General features: G+C 37.0%; 1 protein-coding gene across 2 annotated transcripts in view; it reads right to left on the reverse strand.

Moving 5' to 3' along the window:
- LOC117386209 (mitogen-activated protein kinase kinase kinase 11) overlaps positions 1-14185 on the reverse strand; it is an 85923-nt gene extending 71738 nt beyond the window's left edge. The window contains exon 1 of one of the 2 annotated variants that reach the window (XM_033983541.2): positions 12516-14170. In XM_033983541.2, coding sequence (XP_033839432.1) covers positions 12516-13263 — 748 coding nt within the window. In that variant the 5' untranslated portion in view covers positions 13264-14170. Of the gene's footprint in view, positions 1-12515 lie in introns of both variants that reach the window. The other variant, XM_055228874.1, reaches the window with a different exon arrangement.
- Positions 14186-16843: the final 2658 nt, after the last annotated feature.

The raw sequence follows: 16843 nt of genomic DNA on the forward strand, positions 1-16843 counted from the left end.
ACATCCTGGATTGCAGAAAATGTTCTCCAGCTTTACCAGAACAAAACTGAGGTTTTAGTTAGTGACGCACAATAATGCCGTTATTAACCAATACCAATAATTTGAAGATGTTTGTTATTGATAACTGATAAAGTAAAAACTACAATACAATTAACCAGATTTTTGAAATGTAAAACTTTTTTTTTTTTTTTTTGCTTTAGTTTATCACCCTAAATGTGACTAAAGCAGATCAGATAATACAAATAAAGCCTTAAAAATTGGACATTTGCTATTAACTAACAGTATTGGGTTATAAACTCAACATAAATTAATTATAGGCTTTCTATGGCCTGGTAATGCTTAATTCAAGCCTACATGAATTTGCCCCATTGTAAATGTGGTTTTATTTTGTTATTTTACCTATTAACAATGCCCACAACTTTTCTAGTTATTGATATATAAAGGTTTAAATTGTGCAAATTGATTTGTTTTATATCACTTTCGTTTTACCAATACACATTTGGAAGAAGAAACCAAATTTTAAAGAATATTATGGGTTTAAAATATTGAAATGTCATTCGGTGAAACAGGTCAGTGATAAAATTTTTGCTTGCACAAGTTATAAAAATTAACAAAATCATAAACTTTTCTCTGTGGCATAAGTTTTTCAAAACTTAGCACAAAAGAACCAGTTTTAATATTTTAAATATAGCTGTCCTCAAAAACCTATTTTCATCAATGTCATTCGGCCATTTTGGACAATAATTTATTTATTGGTTTATTTGACAGGGACAGTGTACATTAATAGCATTGCTGCAAATGCACCAGAATTAGCCCAAAGGCTATTTTTCATCTGTTGTCCCTGGACAGATGGCAGCCCTGTCTCCCTAAAAACAAGAGTAAAAATATTATACCGTGAAAATTACGATATACTATAGCAAAACATTAAAAACAGATATAACAAACACTGTCAACAAAAGTGTTCAGAAAAGACAAGCAAAACACAGGCATCATACAAGACAGTCAACAGTTATTCCACAACATCCAATTCAAGAGAAAACACAAGTGCTAGTATGGTTAGTCAGGGGGAGTCATTAGTATTGTTAATGCAGACATGTTTGATGCGCTATGAACCAGTCTTTTAAAATGTTTTTTGAACAGAATATAGGCGCTCATCTCTCTGATGTTCTGAGGGACCGAGTTCCTGTGCAGCTGTAACTGAGAAGGCTCTGACAGAAGACACTTCTCCTCAGAGGAACAATACAGTCTCCTCGGGCAGACCCTCGTGTTACCCTCTTTGAGCTAGTTCTTATGTTTACAAACTGACTGAGTGGAGGGCATGACAGACCATTAATGATTTTATATATTAGACAGAGGTTTGAATATTTGATGACATTCTCCCAGCTTAACAGTTTATGCTTCTGTAAAATGGGGCAATGATGATGTCTTGAAGGTTTTTTATCTAGAATCTTGATTGTCTGTTTGTATAATGATCCAATGGGTTTTAGCGTTGTTTTGTTTGCCTGTGACCATGTTGTAAGACAGTATGTTATGTGAGAAAAGACCATAGCATGCATGAACATTTTAGCTGCCTGCAGTGATAAATGTGACCTAACAAATCTGAAATTAGACAAGTTAAACTTTACACGGTTGCATACTTTTTTGATTTGTGATTTAAATGTTAGTTTTGAATCAATTCGGACCCCAAGATATTTGAATTCTGACACAACTTGTATTTTTTCCACTGCCACAAAAACATCTGCCTGATAACTAGTACTTGTAATGTTTGATTTAGAGAAGAACATTGCTACTGTTTTATTTACATTGAGCTTTAAGGTGGACTGATTTAACCATTCTGAGACATGGGCCATGGATTGTGTAAGTTTATCAGCTACTTGAGTTGTGTTTTTACCATGTGCATAAATGACTGTATCATCTGCATACATCTGAATGAAGACATTGGAACAGACTGAAGGGAGGTCATTTATGTACAGAGAGAAAAGCAATGGACCTAGAATGGAACCCTGCAGGACACCAGTAGATAGAGGGAGGGGAGTTGTAATTATCCATTCTGACAGACTGTGATCGATTTGATAAATATGATTCTATCCATTTTATTGCATGTGAAGAGAAGTTAAACTTGGACAGTTTGGTCAATAATATTTTATGGTTTACAGTGTCAAAAGCTTTTTTCAGCTCAAGAAACACAGCACCAACCACACCACGTTTATCCAGTAAATCTTTGAGATTTTCGATAAAAAAACAATTCGTCGTCTCTGTTGAGTGCTGAGCTCTAAAACCAAACTGCATGGGATGAAGTGAAAATGATGTGGTGTTGTGATGTACAATAATTTGTTGGGCAATGAGTTTCTCTGCGACTTTGGTACTTTGATATTGATGGGCCTGTAATTGGAAAGTAATAATGTATCTCTGTAGATTGGGATTACAGCTGATGATTTCCATTTACTTGGAAATACTGCCTCAGACACTGATAGATTGAGAATGTTGGTTCATGGAGTTATTAAGTTGGAACTGAGTTGGAGCTTTTAACATAAATGTATCTATGCCAACTATGTCTTTTGTTCTGGTAGGTTTAAGTGAACTTATTGTCTGTGAGACTTCCGATTCTGTGACACTGTTTATACCAAAAATGGGCTCTGATGCATTTATAGGACAAACACTTAATATATTAAATGGAAAACACTGAAATATTGGAAACAGAATCAATGAAAAAAATATTGAAAGCATCTGCAACTGTCTGTGCATTATTTGTAATTTGTCCATTTATCTTCAATTCTAAATGTTTTGAAGATAAATAGACAAATTACAAATAAGTCTGTTGTCTTTCTTCACATATCATGTGATGACATCACTCTGACGACCCTGGAGAACTCTAAAGTGAGCACAAGTTTGAGATCTGGCTTGCAATGAAACGCTGATATTTCTGTGAAATGTTATTTTTAAAAGATTTTTTTTTTTTTTACATAAAAAATTGAATATTTATATAACAAGATAATAATATAAAGGGTTCCCTCACTACATCATGGTTCACTTTGCGCAGTCTCGCTGTTTTGCAGATTTTTTATTTTTTGTGCAATTTTGCATGCTTAAAAAAAAAAAAAAAATTTTACAGTGTAGGTGCGTGTTCTGTGTACCGATTGGCTAATGGACGTGTCGTGTCGCCTTTACAGTACAGAATGCGTTCAGCCAAATTTACATAAATGTTCGATCCTAGCAGTCTGACTCTGGGGCGTCAAGAAAGCATTGGACTCCTCTAGTTGAATGCCTCTAGTTGGACACTTTTGCATTTGAGGGCAGACGCCTCCGATGTGCATCATGGACACTCTGGACGCACGTCATCTTGATGCGTGTCCAGAGCTTCATTGCGGTCTCTGCAAGTGTCTTTCAATGTTTTTTTCCCTGTGTTTTTGTGAACGCTGCAGACCAGGTTGCGAGAGTGACTAATGTATTTATTACATAAAACCCATCAGCAGAGGCGATCAGCTATGCGGCGGCGTATCTGGGTTGGTGAGCCAATGCACCCAGTATAAATAACTTGCTGCTAATTTGTGGCTGATGTATTTCTACTTGTTCCTGGATAATGACGTTGCTTTGTCACTAGAGCGTAGTCTCCGATTGGTTGACGCTGCACGTGAAACGCCCAAAAGTTCAGCTTTTTCAACTTTTGGACACACAAACAAAGTGTCTGACGCCTGAACACTCAAGATCCGCCGCATCAACACCAGATTCGCGCCGCTCTGACGCTTGAAGACGCGCCACAGAAACGCAGAGCAGCCAAGACGCTCATCCACGAGAGACTTTGCCTGTAAACTCCACATAAAGAAGGAGGAAAATAACATAAGGATGACAGCAGCAATAAGTTTTAACAAGGATGCATAAAGGGTTGTAACCATGGAGTCTGCTTTAACTTTGTGGATCAGTGACTACAGGAAAAAGAACATTACGAGATATTACAGCGGAGTGGCGCCATAACGAAGAGGCACGGTCAGAGGAACTGTGAAATACGCCTGAGTCACTATTAATCATTTCTTATATGTCCAACCTCGTAGGTTGATCATTAGAATTAAATTTGTTACAGTATTTCTAAAAGCTGTCATTTTTATTTACAGTACAGTACAATATTTGATTTTGTTCTATAATACTGTGCTTATTTTTTTAAATCTACGAAGGTTTGAATTTTGAGAGGGTTTAAACAAGAGAGAAATGTGAGAAAATGTTAATGCCTGTCTGAGAAATGTGTATCAAGTGTGTGGAGAGGAGTTTTACAGCCTTAAAAATATAGAATAATAAAGTTTTCTACATCGCAGTTTTCATTTATCATTTTCATTTATTTTATTACCGCTGTAATATAGCCTATATATATATATATATATTAGGCTATATATAACAATATTTTGCATAAGAACTTTAAATTAAAGAAGGAAAGTGCTAACATCTTAAGTTTGATTCAGTTTCGAAGTGTTTTACTCTTTTTATAAAAAAAAAAAGTTTATTTTTTGATATCAGTTTATGTTTTTCATCATTTTCTATAATATAGTTTATTTTACAGTGAAATATATCTCCATAATCTAGTAAAGGAAGAAAGGTTGCATAAACAATTTCTTTTCTGTATTCAATGGAATACAAAATTTGTTTCTTTAATAAAATGATGATTGCGATTGTTCCGAGATATATATTTTAAAAAGATATATTTTTGTCAAGCTAAAACCCAAGATATTTATAGGTGATGACCCTTTTATTGACTCAGTGTGCCATTTAATGTATAAAGATTTGTAGCTCTTATTATTATTATTATACTGCCTATAACTACAGTATTAGACCCACTTCGTATGGTGTAAGTGACATTAACAGTTCAACTATCAACTTCCTTCCTTCACTTTTCACAGTTTTCAATCTTATTGTCCTTGCCATTACATTTATTACACATAATAATAAAGCAATTAATTAGATAGCATTCTTTCCCTTTTGACTTTACAATACATTATTCCTACATAATATAGCACCATATCTATTAATTATGATAAAAATGCGTTGCGTGGGCTGAGTTGACATGAATATTTTTATCAATTTATATTAGGCTACAGTGCATTTCACCACATAAGTGCAAAGCCTTCCCATTCATTTAATATAGATCAGGTGCTTCATTAATAAACAACATGAGAACTTGCCTATATGCATTTTCCATATTAAGTGCGAGGCTAATCTAGTTAGGAGTATATTTCATTAAGCACTCTATGCATTGGTCTATGCTTTTAGCTGGACTCTCTACAGCTGCTTTGACAGTGCTGGAGTGGTGTTCATGAGTCCAGACTTCCATTAGGAGCATGTTTTGCTTTTAGACTTAAGTATAAAGTCGTTAAGTTATTGTTAGCAGTCCCAGTGTTTTATCTAAAAAGACTGCATTGAAGCTAAAGTATAATTCATTGGCACTGGCATTTAAGTTAACTGATTCACTATTATGTAGTGCCCTGAGCAAAATTCCAAAAAAGTGTGTTGCGCGCTTTCACATTATTGGCGTTACAATAATGGCCTTTATAATAACAACATTGAATTGATAGCATTGCAAAAGCTAAATGTATTATTCGGTTGCAATTGCATGCCACTGGTTCTGCTGTTTAATTGCAGTCACTTTTCAAATCTTAAAAGGAAAAAATTGCATTTCTACAATACTCGTCTTGCAAATATTGTATAAAGAGGTAAATCCTGTGAATATTGTTACATCCCTAGAAATGAGTAGACATCAATTAATTTGATGACACAAAGGTAATTGTCATCTTAAACCACTAAAACACAATTTCTTGCAATCTAGGTTATATACTCCACTGATATGTAGTAATGACATTTTAGTGTGACATTTTAGCTCTTTCTATTGATATCCAGCTCTTATTTAAGCCAACTCAAACATCCATTCCTTTACATAGACTTTTCAGGTTCCAATAAAACCCATGCAAACACAGTACTAATACAGCCAACTAAATTTAAATTTAAATAATTTTTATCTCCGCCTCTGTTATTGCACAGTTGCCCTATCTCTCAACCTACATGTCCTGATAGCTAAATGCAGGCCTTATCTCCACTACTATGCACTGTGTATTTAAATGGCCCATAGACATACATAGAGAGGATGTTTGGAATGGATCCGGGGAGCAGAATGAAAACAAGCTCGCTGTACCAGGACCTGATGTTTGGGTGCTGAGAGAGGACTGAGAGGAGAGGCGCGTGTTGACCCAAGCTCCAAGTGTGGTTCGGACTGCACACAGTTAAAAAAAAGTGCTGAGTAAGACACTAGCAAAACAGAAATGGCTAAAGTAGGGCATGCGAAGAGGTCTATGGGTGGATGGTAAAGGAGAAAGATCTATAGGTAGAAATATACAATTATGAGGTATGCTTAAATAATTGTTGATATTGACATCTGCAAACTATTCAGCAATATTATTTGCAGGGCTGTTGTCGACTAAAGAGGTAGTAAGTTAGGAACTTGTGCATCTTTATAAATAAAAAAGATCATGCTAACATAACAGATTAAACTGTCCAGTCAGGTTAACATACCAGTTGCTGTTAGCTTTAGGGTCATGGCAAAACTCCACTCAGGTCTCTGATAATAATAATAATAATAATAATAATAATAATAATAATAATAATAATAATAATAATAATTAGTACTCTCAGAATGCATAAGGCAGGCTAAGTGAGGAATAACTTTGAATCACTGAAACAGTTCAAGAAATCAGGTACAGCACCTTTAAGAAAAATAACTTGCATTTTGTTAGGGGGTCTATTATATTTTTCCTGTATTTTTTATCAATAGACATCTACAACAACCTGCCCGGAGAAGGTTTGACTAAAGTGTAGCACCAGTGGATCCTACAATACCTACCTACAACCCTACTTCCCCAGATCCAAGAAGAACTCCACTTGAGTATTGAACCAGAGAATGTATTGCTGTAAGACGAACTTTGCTCTCATACAGTACAGCAGGCTATTCTCTCTTCTCAATATGTATACACCATAGTATTTAGCATGTAGCCTAGCATTACGTAACATGTTAATTACCTGTGCAACTGATGGATGACACAGCACCATGGCATTTAAACCGTGGGTGGTGACAGGCTACGCTAACGGCTATAATCATGTATAATTCTGATAATGGGAGCCTAAGTTAGCTCAAGTTGTTAGTGCAGACAGAGGCAAAGGTCTGTTAGCCATCATCATTTACTGAAAGAGGAATAACAGTTATGACCCCTGGCTAGGCTCCCGCAGCTTTCGAGGTCTGCTGTGTACTGTCACCATCTAATTATAAAGTGTTTTATTGTCCAAGCAACAGGAAGTGCATGGTTAGCATGCCAGTTGTTAGCATTACAGGAAAGCAAACTTCACTCTGGCCTCTGAATTTTGTGAAATGCTTATAAACTCATTGTAGTGAATAATTAGGATTCTTAAGCATAAGGTAAGTGAGGAATAACTTTGGACCACTGCGACACATTTGTTTTTGGGTTTTAAGTCAGTAAAATTCAGGTACAGCACCTTTAAGTAATCTTTTCTAGAATTTAGGAGTATCTGCACCAACAGTACCTGAGTACATTACCTTTTAACTCTTTAGATACATCTTTCTTCTACACTATATCCCTCAAGTTGGCCTATATGAGATGTTTTGTGCTGTGTTGCAAACTTCCAAAAAGAAGAACAACAGTCAGGCTTGGAGGCACTGTGTCCGCTTCAGATGTCATTGTACAGCTTTGGCACACAGCGTTCTCCTTCTGACCGCTTTAATGTGATGTTGTGGTAAATGAGACATGCAGGGACAAGCCTGGGGACACACGTCTGAAAGGGGAATTAAAAACAGCAGTCTAAAAGGAGGAGACTGGAGCAAGATACCATCACCTCCAAGTAGACAGAGGTGGACTGTGGTCCTATATGGACAGTAGTAGATTTATTTTTTATTTTTTATTTTTTTGGGATGAATGAATTTGATGGGTCAAGATTGAACAAGTATATGAAATAACAAAAATGTAATAGTATGATAGTAGTAGAGCTACGAGATTAACCGTTTTCCTTCAGAATTGGGTGGCCTTTTAAGAGCTGCTGTGGGTGAAATATATTGTTAGTGAGCTTGGCTAGACAAAACATATTGATTTTAGAATAATTCTAGTGACTGTCATGAATTTCGGTGACAAAACATCATATCTAAAGCCATGAAGCTCTGTTGCGCTTCTATTTGTGTGAGAGATAGGGGGGGAGGCGCGTATGTGCAAATCGTAAAAGGCTGCAATTTTTCAAGTAGGTTACCATCATTTCCTCCACAGAATAGATGGTAAAAGCCAAACTTAAATCTGTCAACTGGACAAACTGTGGTAGGAGTGAAGACGTTTCGCTGCTCATCCATATATATATATATATATATATATATATATAGTTAGCTCCTCCCATCAGCCAGATATAAGGAAGTGTCCAGCAGTACTCTGACCAGAACTGAAGAAGTGGCTTGGATGAGCAGCGTCTTCACTCCAACAACTTTTTGTCCAGTTAACAGATTTAACTTTGGCTTTTACTATGGATCAGACCTGGTCTGAGGGATTACACAGATAAACAGAATAGAAAATATCCTCTTATTCTGCAAAAAACTGCTAACTCTGTAGTTTATATTTGTACAAACATGCTCTGAAATGTGATTCTTGTATTAATGTGTCAGTTTATATTTAGTCTTTCCTCTGGATGTGTTTAAAATGTGAATAGAATCCTACTATTAAAACATAAACTGCAAAATTAGATATTTTTTCCAATTTGTTTAGCCCTGGTAGTAGTAGTTGACTAGTGATTGTTAGCAAGATAGTTGAATGATGTTCATGTACACTTGTGTAGGAAATGTGGGCTAACTTATTTAAGAGCAGCATATTTGGCTAGCGTGAATCTCAAAACTGCCTTTACCAAACTACCCCTACAGACCACTACATTCTTAAGAAAAATAGTAACTGCGAACAGTTTTAGGATCTGTAGCTTGTGCCATTTTGTGATTCATAGTTTGAAGTAGCCCATTATGAAGTTAAGGAGTGTGCAACTGTGCGTTATTTATCTAACATTGAATCCAGACCAGACATGGGCAAACTACAGCCCGGGGACCACACATGGCCCTTTGGGCTTATTAATATGGCCCGCCGAACGTGAACAAATTATATAAAAATAGGTAAGGGTGAAACTTGTTCAAAGTTTTTTATGATGTGTTTATTTAACTGAAATCTAATAAATTAATTATCAATTTAATTAATGCATTTGGAAAACAATTTGTACAATGAGCCTTGCATATTTCAAATCTCTAATGTAATTTGATATATATATATATATATATGTTTGCCCACCTCTGATCCAGACCCATGTTCCTAACTACAAGTTGTTGGAGCTCAACAACACATGTCACGAGGGTTCCTATAGGACACCACAAAGAATGCAGTTTTGGCGATGATATGATCCAGGCATTTAGCTATCACAATTCGATCAATCTTTCGGGGAAAATATTATAGCTGATTGGCACCCTTGCTTCTAGCAGTTTTCACCCAGGGTTATCTAAAAAGTATTTTAAAAATCTGGCACTTATCGACACTAAAACTAAGGTCAAAACTAGATACTCATTTGGGCAAGTACCAATACTGCAAAAAAATAACATTAACAGGACAAAATGTTTAAGCTTTCCTGAACAGACCACAAGAAAATATTTTGTACATATGAAAATTACATTCTATTACTAAAAAATTAGCACTTTTTATCATCATTGTAGTAACGTAATTGGTATCGAGTATTGAGTAAATTCCTCAAAACTGAGTTTGATATGTTTGTAGCTCACCACAATAGTGTGGAATGAATAAATAATGCACAAAATTGTTGAGCAACTTACAGCGTCTGGAAATAACTACATAAGACTAATGCATTTTTATTATTATTAATCCCAAACATAGACTGGGTTCTTGAATAAAGTACAAAATAATGATTTCGCTTGAACAGATTTTGCATCAGACTGATGGTAAGATCACTCAATAATTTAATAAATGCCACTGAACTTTGTAAAAAGTAGTCAGCAGTAGTCGTAGTTGTATTCAGTTACTTGATTATTTAAGTCCCTTCTGTGGAGGTATTTGAGAACAGTCATATTTGAAAAAGTATGTAAATTACTGAGAACTCTCTTCAGTGATCCTTTGGACTTTGCTTCTCTGTCAGTGGTAGGTTTAGTGTCACTGGGCCCTCTCGCAGACACGTCCAATCCCGTTCTGTCATTACGGGCCAGTAGAATGCCTTGTACGCTAACACAATGCTCTTTTCCTCTCGCTAACCTAAACGTTACTCTGTTATTATCATTCTTCTGATGCAGGACATGCTCTGTGCTCAGCCAGCCTCTGTGTGTTGTGGTGTGGGCTAAAATAGAATAGTGCTTTAGTAGTTTACTCACTCATAATAGACGCTTCGGAGAATATGGGCTACTACTAACTAATGTTCCTCCCAGTACTAAAGGTCTGAAGTTAGGGTTATCCTGTTCAGCATATATTCAGAGTTTGACCAAGAACTTAGGCCCACCCTGTTTCCTGGCTCATCAGTCATATTTTTACTGTCATATAAAATGTGAAAAAGACATGTCGATTATTCAGAACTAGTTAATTTTAACTGTTTGCAGCGGTCAAGTTATTCTTCACTTGCCTTATGAATTCTGTGCATCCTGATTCTTCACCATGATGAGTTTATTTATTTGCATTTTTCAGATATTACTGTGAAACCAAAGTTAGCAACAACTAGTATGTCATCTGCTCTATTTGCGATTATTGGACAAAAAACACTTTATAATTAGATGTAGACAGGACCCAGCGAACTTATCTTCACCTCAACCTGCTTATAAAATATGTCTGTGTATATACGTGCAGAACCTCAAACAATCAGTAGACCACACATTTTCACAAACCTGTGTCCAATTCTTCACTTCATATAATAAATGCGGCAGCTTTAAATTTGCTGAGGGCCAATTTCCCACACTAATGACTTGCTGGGTTAATAATTCCCTCCTCTCTCTCTACTTTGTCCCAGATCTGGCCTGCACACAAAGGCAGTCTATGGATCACAGCATGTCCTGGGGAATCTGTAGGTCCCTAATATGTGTCCAGACAGAATAGGACAGCTTAATCTGTAACAAAATACTATATTTGATATTACAGGGTCTAACAATAATGTAGTACACTACACAGAATACGTTCCAAATGCCAAAATCCACAGCCGTCTCACCTACAAACACATAATCACATTGCATTCCTTGCTCTGGTTGGCCAGAGCTCAAAGAATATCACATTGCAGTTTAAGTTTTACAGTTTGATTGGCCAAGTTTTGCATAAAAAATCTTCTGATTTAGTGTACCAATACTTTTTGTGCAGTTCTAAATAGAGCCTAAAACAAGGAAGCTCATTACAAACCATTTTTATTTGGATTTCTTGCTCAGGTAATACGATTCTCCAAATGATTTATTGCTTCACAGAACCATAAATCAGAGAATCCAGAAAGTGAAAGTATTCTGTTGAAGCAAAGAACCCAATTCTTGTTTAGATAATAAACAATAAGACTGTAAATCTAGGGCCCAGCTCGCTGCCAGGATACAAAGAACTGTCCCATTGTATTTACTTTTGTAGGTTTAAAAAAGGTACAATTGTGGTAGGTGATTTGGCAAAAACTTATCATGAACATATTGTTTGGTTCAAGCCCTAAGAAAAGACAAAGATCTATGAGGGACTGACTATTGAATAGGCAACTCCTATTAGTCCTGGTTCAGATTAGGTCAGAGGCCTCAATCCTCTCTCTGGCAGTTATTTATCAGACACGTCAGTTTAGGTATAAGAGCAGTACAGTTAGAACAAATATGTATTTATGTATTGCATAAACCAGCCATGGAGCGTCTATAGACTTTCTGCTCTGTAAATCTTATGCTACTTCTGTCACCACAGTTGTCCTGGGGTAGACTATATCACCTCTGAAACAGTCACATTGACAAAAGAAAACAAGGCGGGTAAACTGACTTGCCCAAAGAGGACACAACAACCACAATATCCAGTGGTCATGGCTGGAATAGAGGTTGCAACCTTCCAGTTTGCGGGCAAGCACTTAACCACTGCCACTCTCATTGTTAAAGGTGGCCTATGTAACTTTTCTGGTAGAAGATCCGCCACCTGCCTATCTCCATGGCTATGTTATTGCTTTGCCTGGAATGTTCCAATGAACTGATCTACTGTCATGAAGACAAGAAAGCACCATGCCAATATACAGATCAGATTTATAGAAAGGTGACGCCAATCACAGTAAAAATGCATGTTCTTCAACATCCAATTGAATTCAATTTAATGCTATGTTGGGGAATATTCCAGGCAAAATGATGGAAGACAAACAAGTTGTTTAGCCCCCGCCAGAAAAGCTAGTGGTGTACTAGCATTGCACTTTTAAGGCTACTCAAAAAAACAACAACAAAAAAAACAAATCCATTCTTATTTTTCACTTACTGTTATTGGACTTAAGATCTCGATGGATGACCGGCACGATGGCTTCACTGTGGAGGTAGAGCATCCCACGAGCAATCTGCACTGCCCAGTTAACCAGCACGTGCGGGGGTATCCTTCTCCCCGCTAGTGCCCGGCTCAATGCCCCTCCTGAGGCATACTCCATTACCAGGCACAGATTGGGCTCTTGCAGACACACCCCCTTTAGCGCTATGATATTGGGGTGTGTTAGCATTGCAAACAACCTAGCCTCTTGGCGAACATTTTGGGCAGTCACGCTAATATCCTCATCGGGATCCTGCCTGGCAGCTTTCACAGCCACCAATTCTCCTCTCCATGTACCTCGATAGACTTTCCCAAACCCACCTACTCCAATAACCTCTTCCAAGCTTAACTCCCGAAAATCCACAACGAGCGGTTCGAATTCTCCAGGCCCAAGTTCGCCGACGACAGCTCTCCCCGGGAGGTTGCCATATCCGCTTGGCTTGAAGGACCCATAGTTGGAAGGAAAGATGCCCACTTTGTTGTTGACTTTCCCGGCCCACCAACCTTCATCCCCTGAAATTTCGGAATCCAAGGAGAGCACTTCGACAAGATCGCCTTTCCGTAAAGTGAGCTCATCCTTGCATGACGCTTCGTAGTCAAACAAGGCGGTCCACACTGGGTTGGTGAAGTTCCCTTTTGCGGATTGATCCAAATTCTTCCAGTTGGACAGCGGGCCGCGGCTGAATATGTTCTTCAGGGGCTCCATGGAACTAGATGTTTGGATTGGATGACCTCCCTGATGGTTTCTAAATAAAGTACAAAGGCGTACTTTATTGCGCCACTCTCCCTTTCCTGTCTATCTTGTTGGTTCATCAGGGACAGGTCTTCAGAAGCCAAACCAACTGAGATGTCTTAAATGGAGGAATCAAAAGGGGATTTCATTCATTCCAAAAGGTTGTGTCTTGCAATCAACACTGGCACTTTAAAATTATTCTCAACATCTGTGAAGATTTCAAGCACAATATTTTGATACAATAGCATTTCTCAACTTTTTGGGACCCTCCAGATCACCTCATATTGCATAATGCATCTTTTCCCCATCCCACATTCCACCTGCTGCGCGCTCTTCGTACAGACTTAAAAATAAAACCTCTTTTGGAAGGATTACACTCCACGTAAACTATTCTAGCAGTCCATTCGGTTTGTACTTGTATTTTTAGCCGTTAAGTGCAGTGGCCATCACAAGCAGGAAGCGCGAACAAGCTAAGAAGAATGGCAGGAAAGGAGCATTCAGTCCAGTCGACCAGTGTTGTTTTACGATGGGCTCTCAGAAATGACCGCTACGCTCCACATTTTGCGCGGACGTCGGAACAAAAATTTACCACACACTTATTCATAATACTGCAACGCCTTAGCTCTAACGTGTTCATCATGAAAGGTTCAAAATGAACCGGGATTTATCCCAGCAAAAAGTTTAGGAACAATTGTTTTAACAGGAAGAGCAATCCAAACCTGTCCGGATTAACTTCCTAAATCAAGGGTGAGTTTTTGCATACTTCTTACAGAGTTGGTGCGATTCGACGCTCGTAAAATTAGTCCAAAAAGCGCATAAACTCCATCCCATCGATAATTCCTCTTCCTCGGTCAGCAGCGTCACGATCTCGAACCACTTGTACGTCTGTGCGCGTGGAGGGTGGGGTTTCAAAACTTTTTTTTAGTTTCCCAACAGGAAAAGAGTCAGATGACAAGGCCACAGATAAGTGTGTCGGACTAAACACGAGCAATTCCTATAGTGACTTTCAAAATAAAATATAGCTTTTATTAGTTTTTTCAATAACCTGTCAAATCGTGTAGGGCCTACACGATTTGACAGGTTATTTGACAGGCCTACACTGTAGGCTATAAATTAGGCACCTTTCATGTCTATGTAATACCTCAGTTATTACCTATTCAATGTAAATGCGATTTCATTTACAGTAAACTCATTAGACCTATAATAAAGTGTTTGAGAGCATATAATTATTGCAAATACAGTTTTTTTTAAAACAATTCATTTAACTCAGTACAAACTGAGTTTTGTTTGCTTTAAATGAATCCATTCCAACTTGTATTGTGAAAAAATAACTTATCCAGTGTTGGGGTTAGTACAATTTAATACATAAACAATAATAGGCTACTTAAAAATTTGTCACCAAGGAAAGTTCCATTGCAACATTTGGGACAGTATTTTTTTCTCAAGGAGCAATTTTTGAAAACTCTAGCAACCTCTGTAGATCTTCATAACTTTTCATTGCCATTTTATTTTGAATGTGCATGCTTGTCCCTTTTGATAAATTCAAACCAACTTGACTATCAGGACAGCCAGTTCTGAGTGGGAAGAAAACAACAATAGTGCATAGAGAAGTAGAACAATCAGTACGTAGGTAGGGGGGGGGGGATGGACCCAAAACATTTATCGTATAAAATCTGTTGACAATTATTTATTATGAACAGATTAAAAGAAGTAATTGGGGAGTCTACAAGGTGCTGTAACAGGTACATAAGAATATATAGAATTTTGCCCAAATTCCTAGGATCTGGTGTATGTTCCCTTGGCAGTATCTCCTCCACCCTGTCTCCCTCCTTTGATAAACATTGGTAAAGATATAGAAAGTGGTAAACATCTCACACAGAAACCATGAAAAGTAGGCTTATATTTCAAAAGCTTCAAGAAAAGAGGCACAACCTTAGTTTATGAAATTTGTATGATATTAAATACTATAAAGAACTATGAACCGACAAACTTACATTTCAGAACATGTTTGTACAGATTTTAATTACAGGGTTAGCAGTTTTTATGTAGAATAACACAGGTTATTTTGTTGTTGGAAACTATGGTACTTCAATAATTGCAGTCTTGGCAATTTACTGATTGAGTCCATTCAAATTGCAGTTTTGAGCGGATTGTGAATAATTTTTCAGTTCTCTTTTGTGTGCAAAGATTCTATTGGATTGATCACATCTTAATACTTCCAATTGAGCAATATTATAAAAAGTAGGCTTAAGTCTAGCCACTCTCCGTCTCCAAACACTAGAACACTGTAAACTTTTAACCACACCAAACTGCATGTAGAACTTGGCTAGTGCATTTTCCCATCCTTCCCTGCATTTTGTTATTGGGAGTGGATGGGAATGGTCCGGTGACCTTTGACCATGGTGGCTGCTGTGTGGAAAGAGTGCACTTCCTCCTCTTTAGGCCTCTTTGAAGACTGCCCATGGGCCCATACACCACCCCTCTAGTGCGCTGAGTCAACGCTTGTGCAGGAAGGATGCAGTTGGTGATTTTTTTTTTTTCAGAGGGTTAGAAAAAGAAGACACACAAAAAAAAGTAGAGCAGAAGATGCAGAAAGAGGCAGGACAAACAGGTGCTCTCAGGACCAAAGAAATGGAAAGAACAAACTGACAATTGGACGCACGTTAACTGTAAAGGGCTGAAAAATATGGGACATCGACTGCTATGTAATAGGGTTATCAAAAAAATGGTTAGATGTTAGTAAATACCCACATTTGAGCAACTATCAATAGTGATATTGAAAAAGAAATATGACAAATTATTGAATATATTTATATAGAGAATATCTAGGTGACATTATAGAAAACAACTATTTTTGTATTACATTGCATTGACTAAAATGACACAAATGTGTAATAGTGCTTGTGTGTCACAGAATTTTAGATTTGCAATATAGGTTTTTAAAATCAATTCAGTCCACATTTTAGCATCAAATAGATGGTTTAGACTGATGACAGAGACTGATCTCTAAAGTCCACAACACCCAGGACAAAACAAACAGAAATAGTCATTTGTAGGGAGTAACAGTTTTGCTGAATTGGCTGTAATGTGATATCGCAAATACTGCTTTATTAATGTGGTAGTTTGTCATATTTTTTGTTGCATTTCATTTTTTCTTCTTTTGTGTAAAATTAATTAAAAAAAAACTTGACATAAAAATAATAAACAATATGAAAATAGAATTAGAAACCAATACCAATTAGTCTCAATTTATATTTGGCAGTCATTTCCTAAAGCGTAATTCTAGTTGGTCAAGATGTTTTTAGTAGTTTCCTCATATGAAGGTTCTGTGTCAAATGTTTTTTATTGCTTTTAAAGAACTGGATTTGATGTCTGGTACTAAACTTCATTTATAATAGCTTAAAAGGTTACATTCACATTTTATTATTGGTGGCAAAATCACAGACAGATATAATTTTATGTATTCTGACACTATTTTGTTGGGGTTAATGTTGATGTTCTAACTTGTCAATGTAACTATAGTGGCTTTCTTTACATATTTTGCCCACAGTAA

The sequence above is a fragment of the Periophthalmus magnuspinnatus genome, chromosome 18, assembly GCF_009829125.3.
Source record: "Periophthalmus magnuspinnatus isolate fPerMag1 chromosome 18, fPerMag1.2.pri, whole genome shotgun sequence".
NCBI classification, from domain to species: Eukaryota; Metazoa; Chordata; class Actinopteri; order Gobiiformes; family Gobiidae; genus Periophthalmus; species Periophthalmus magnuspinnatus.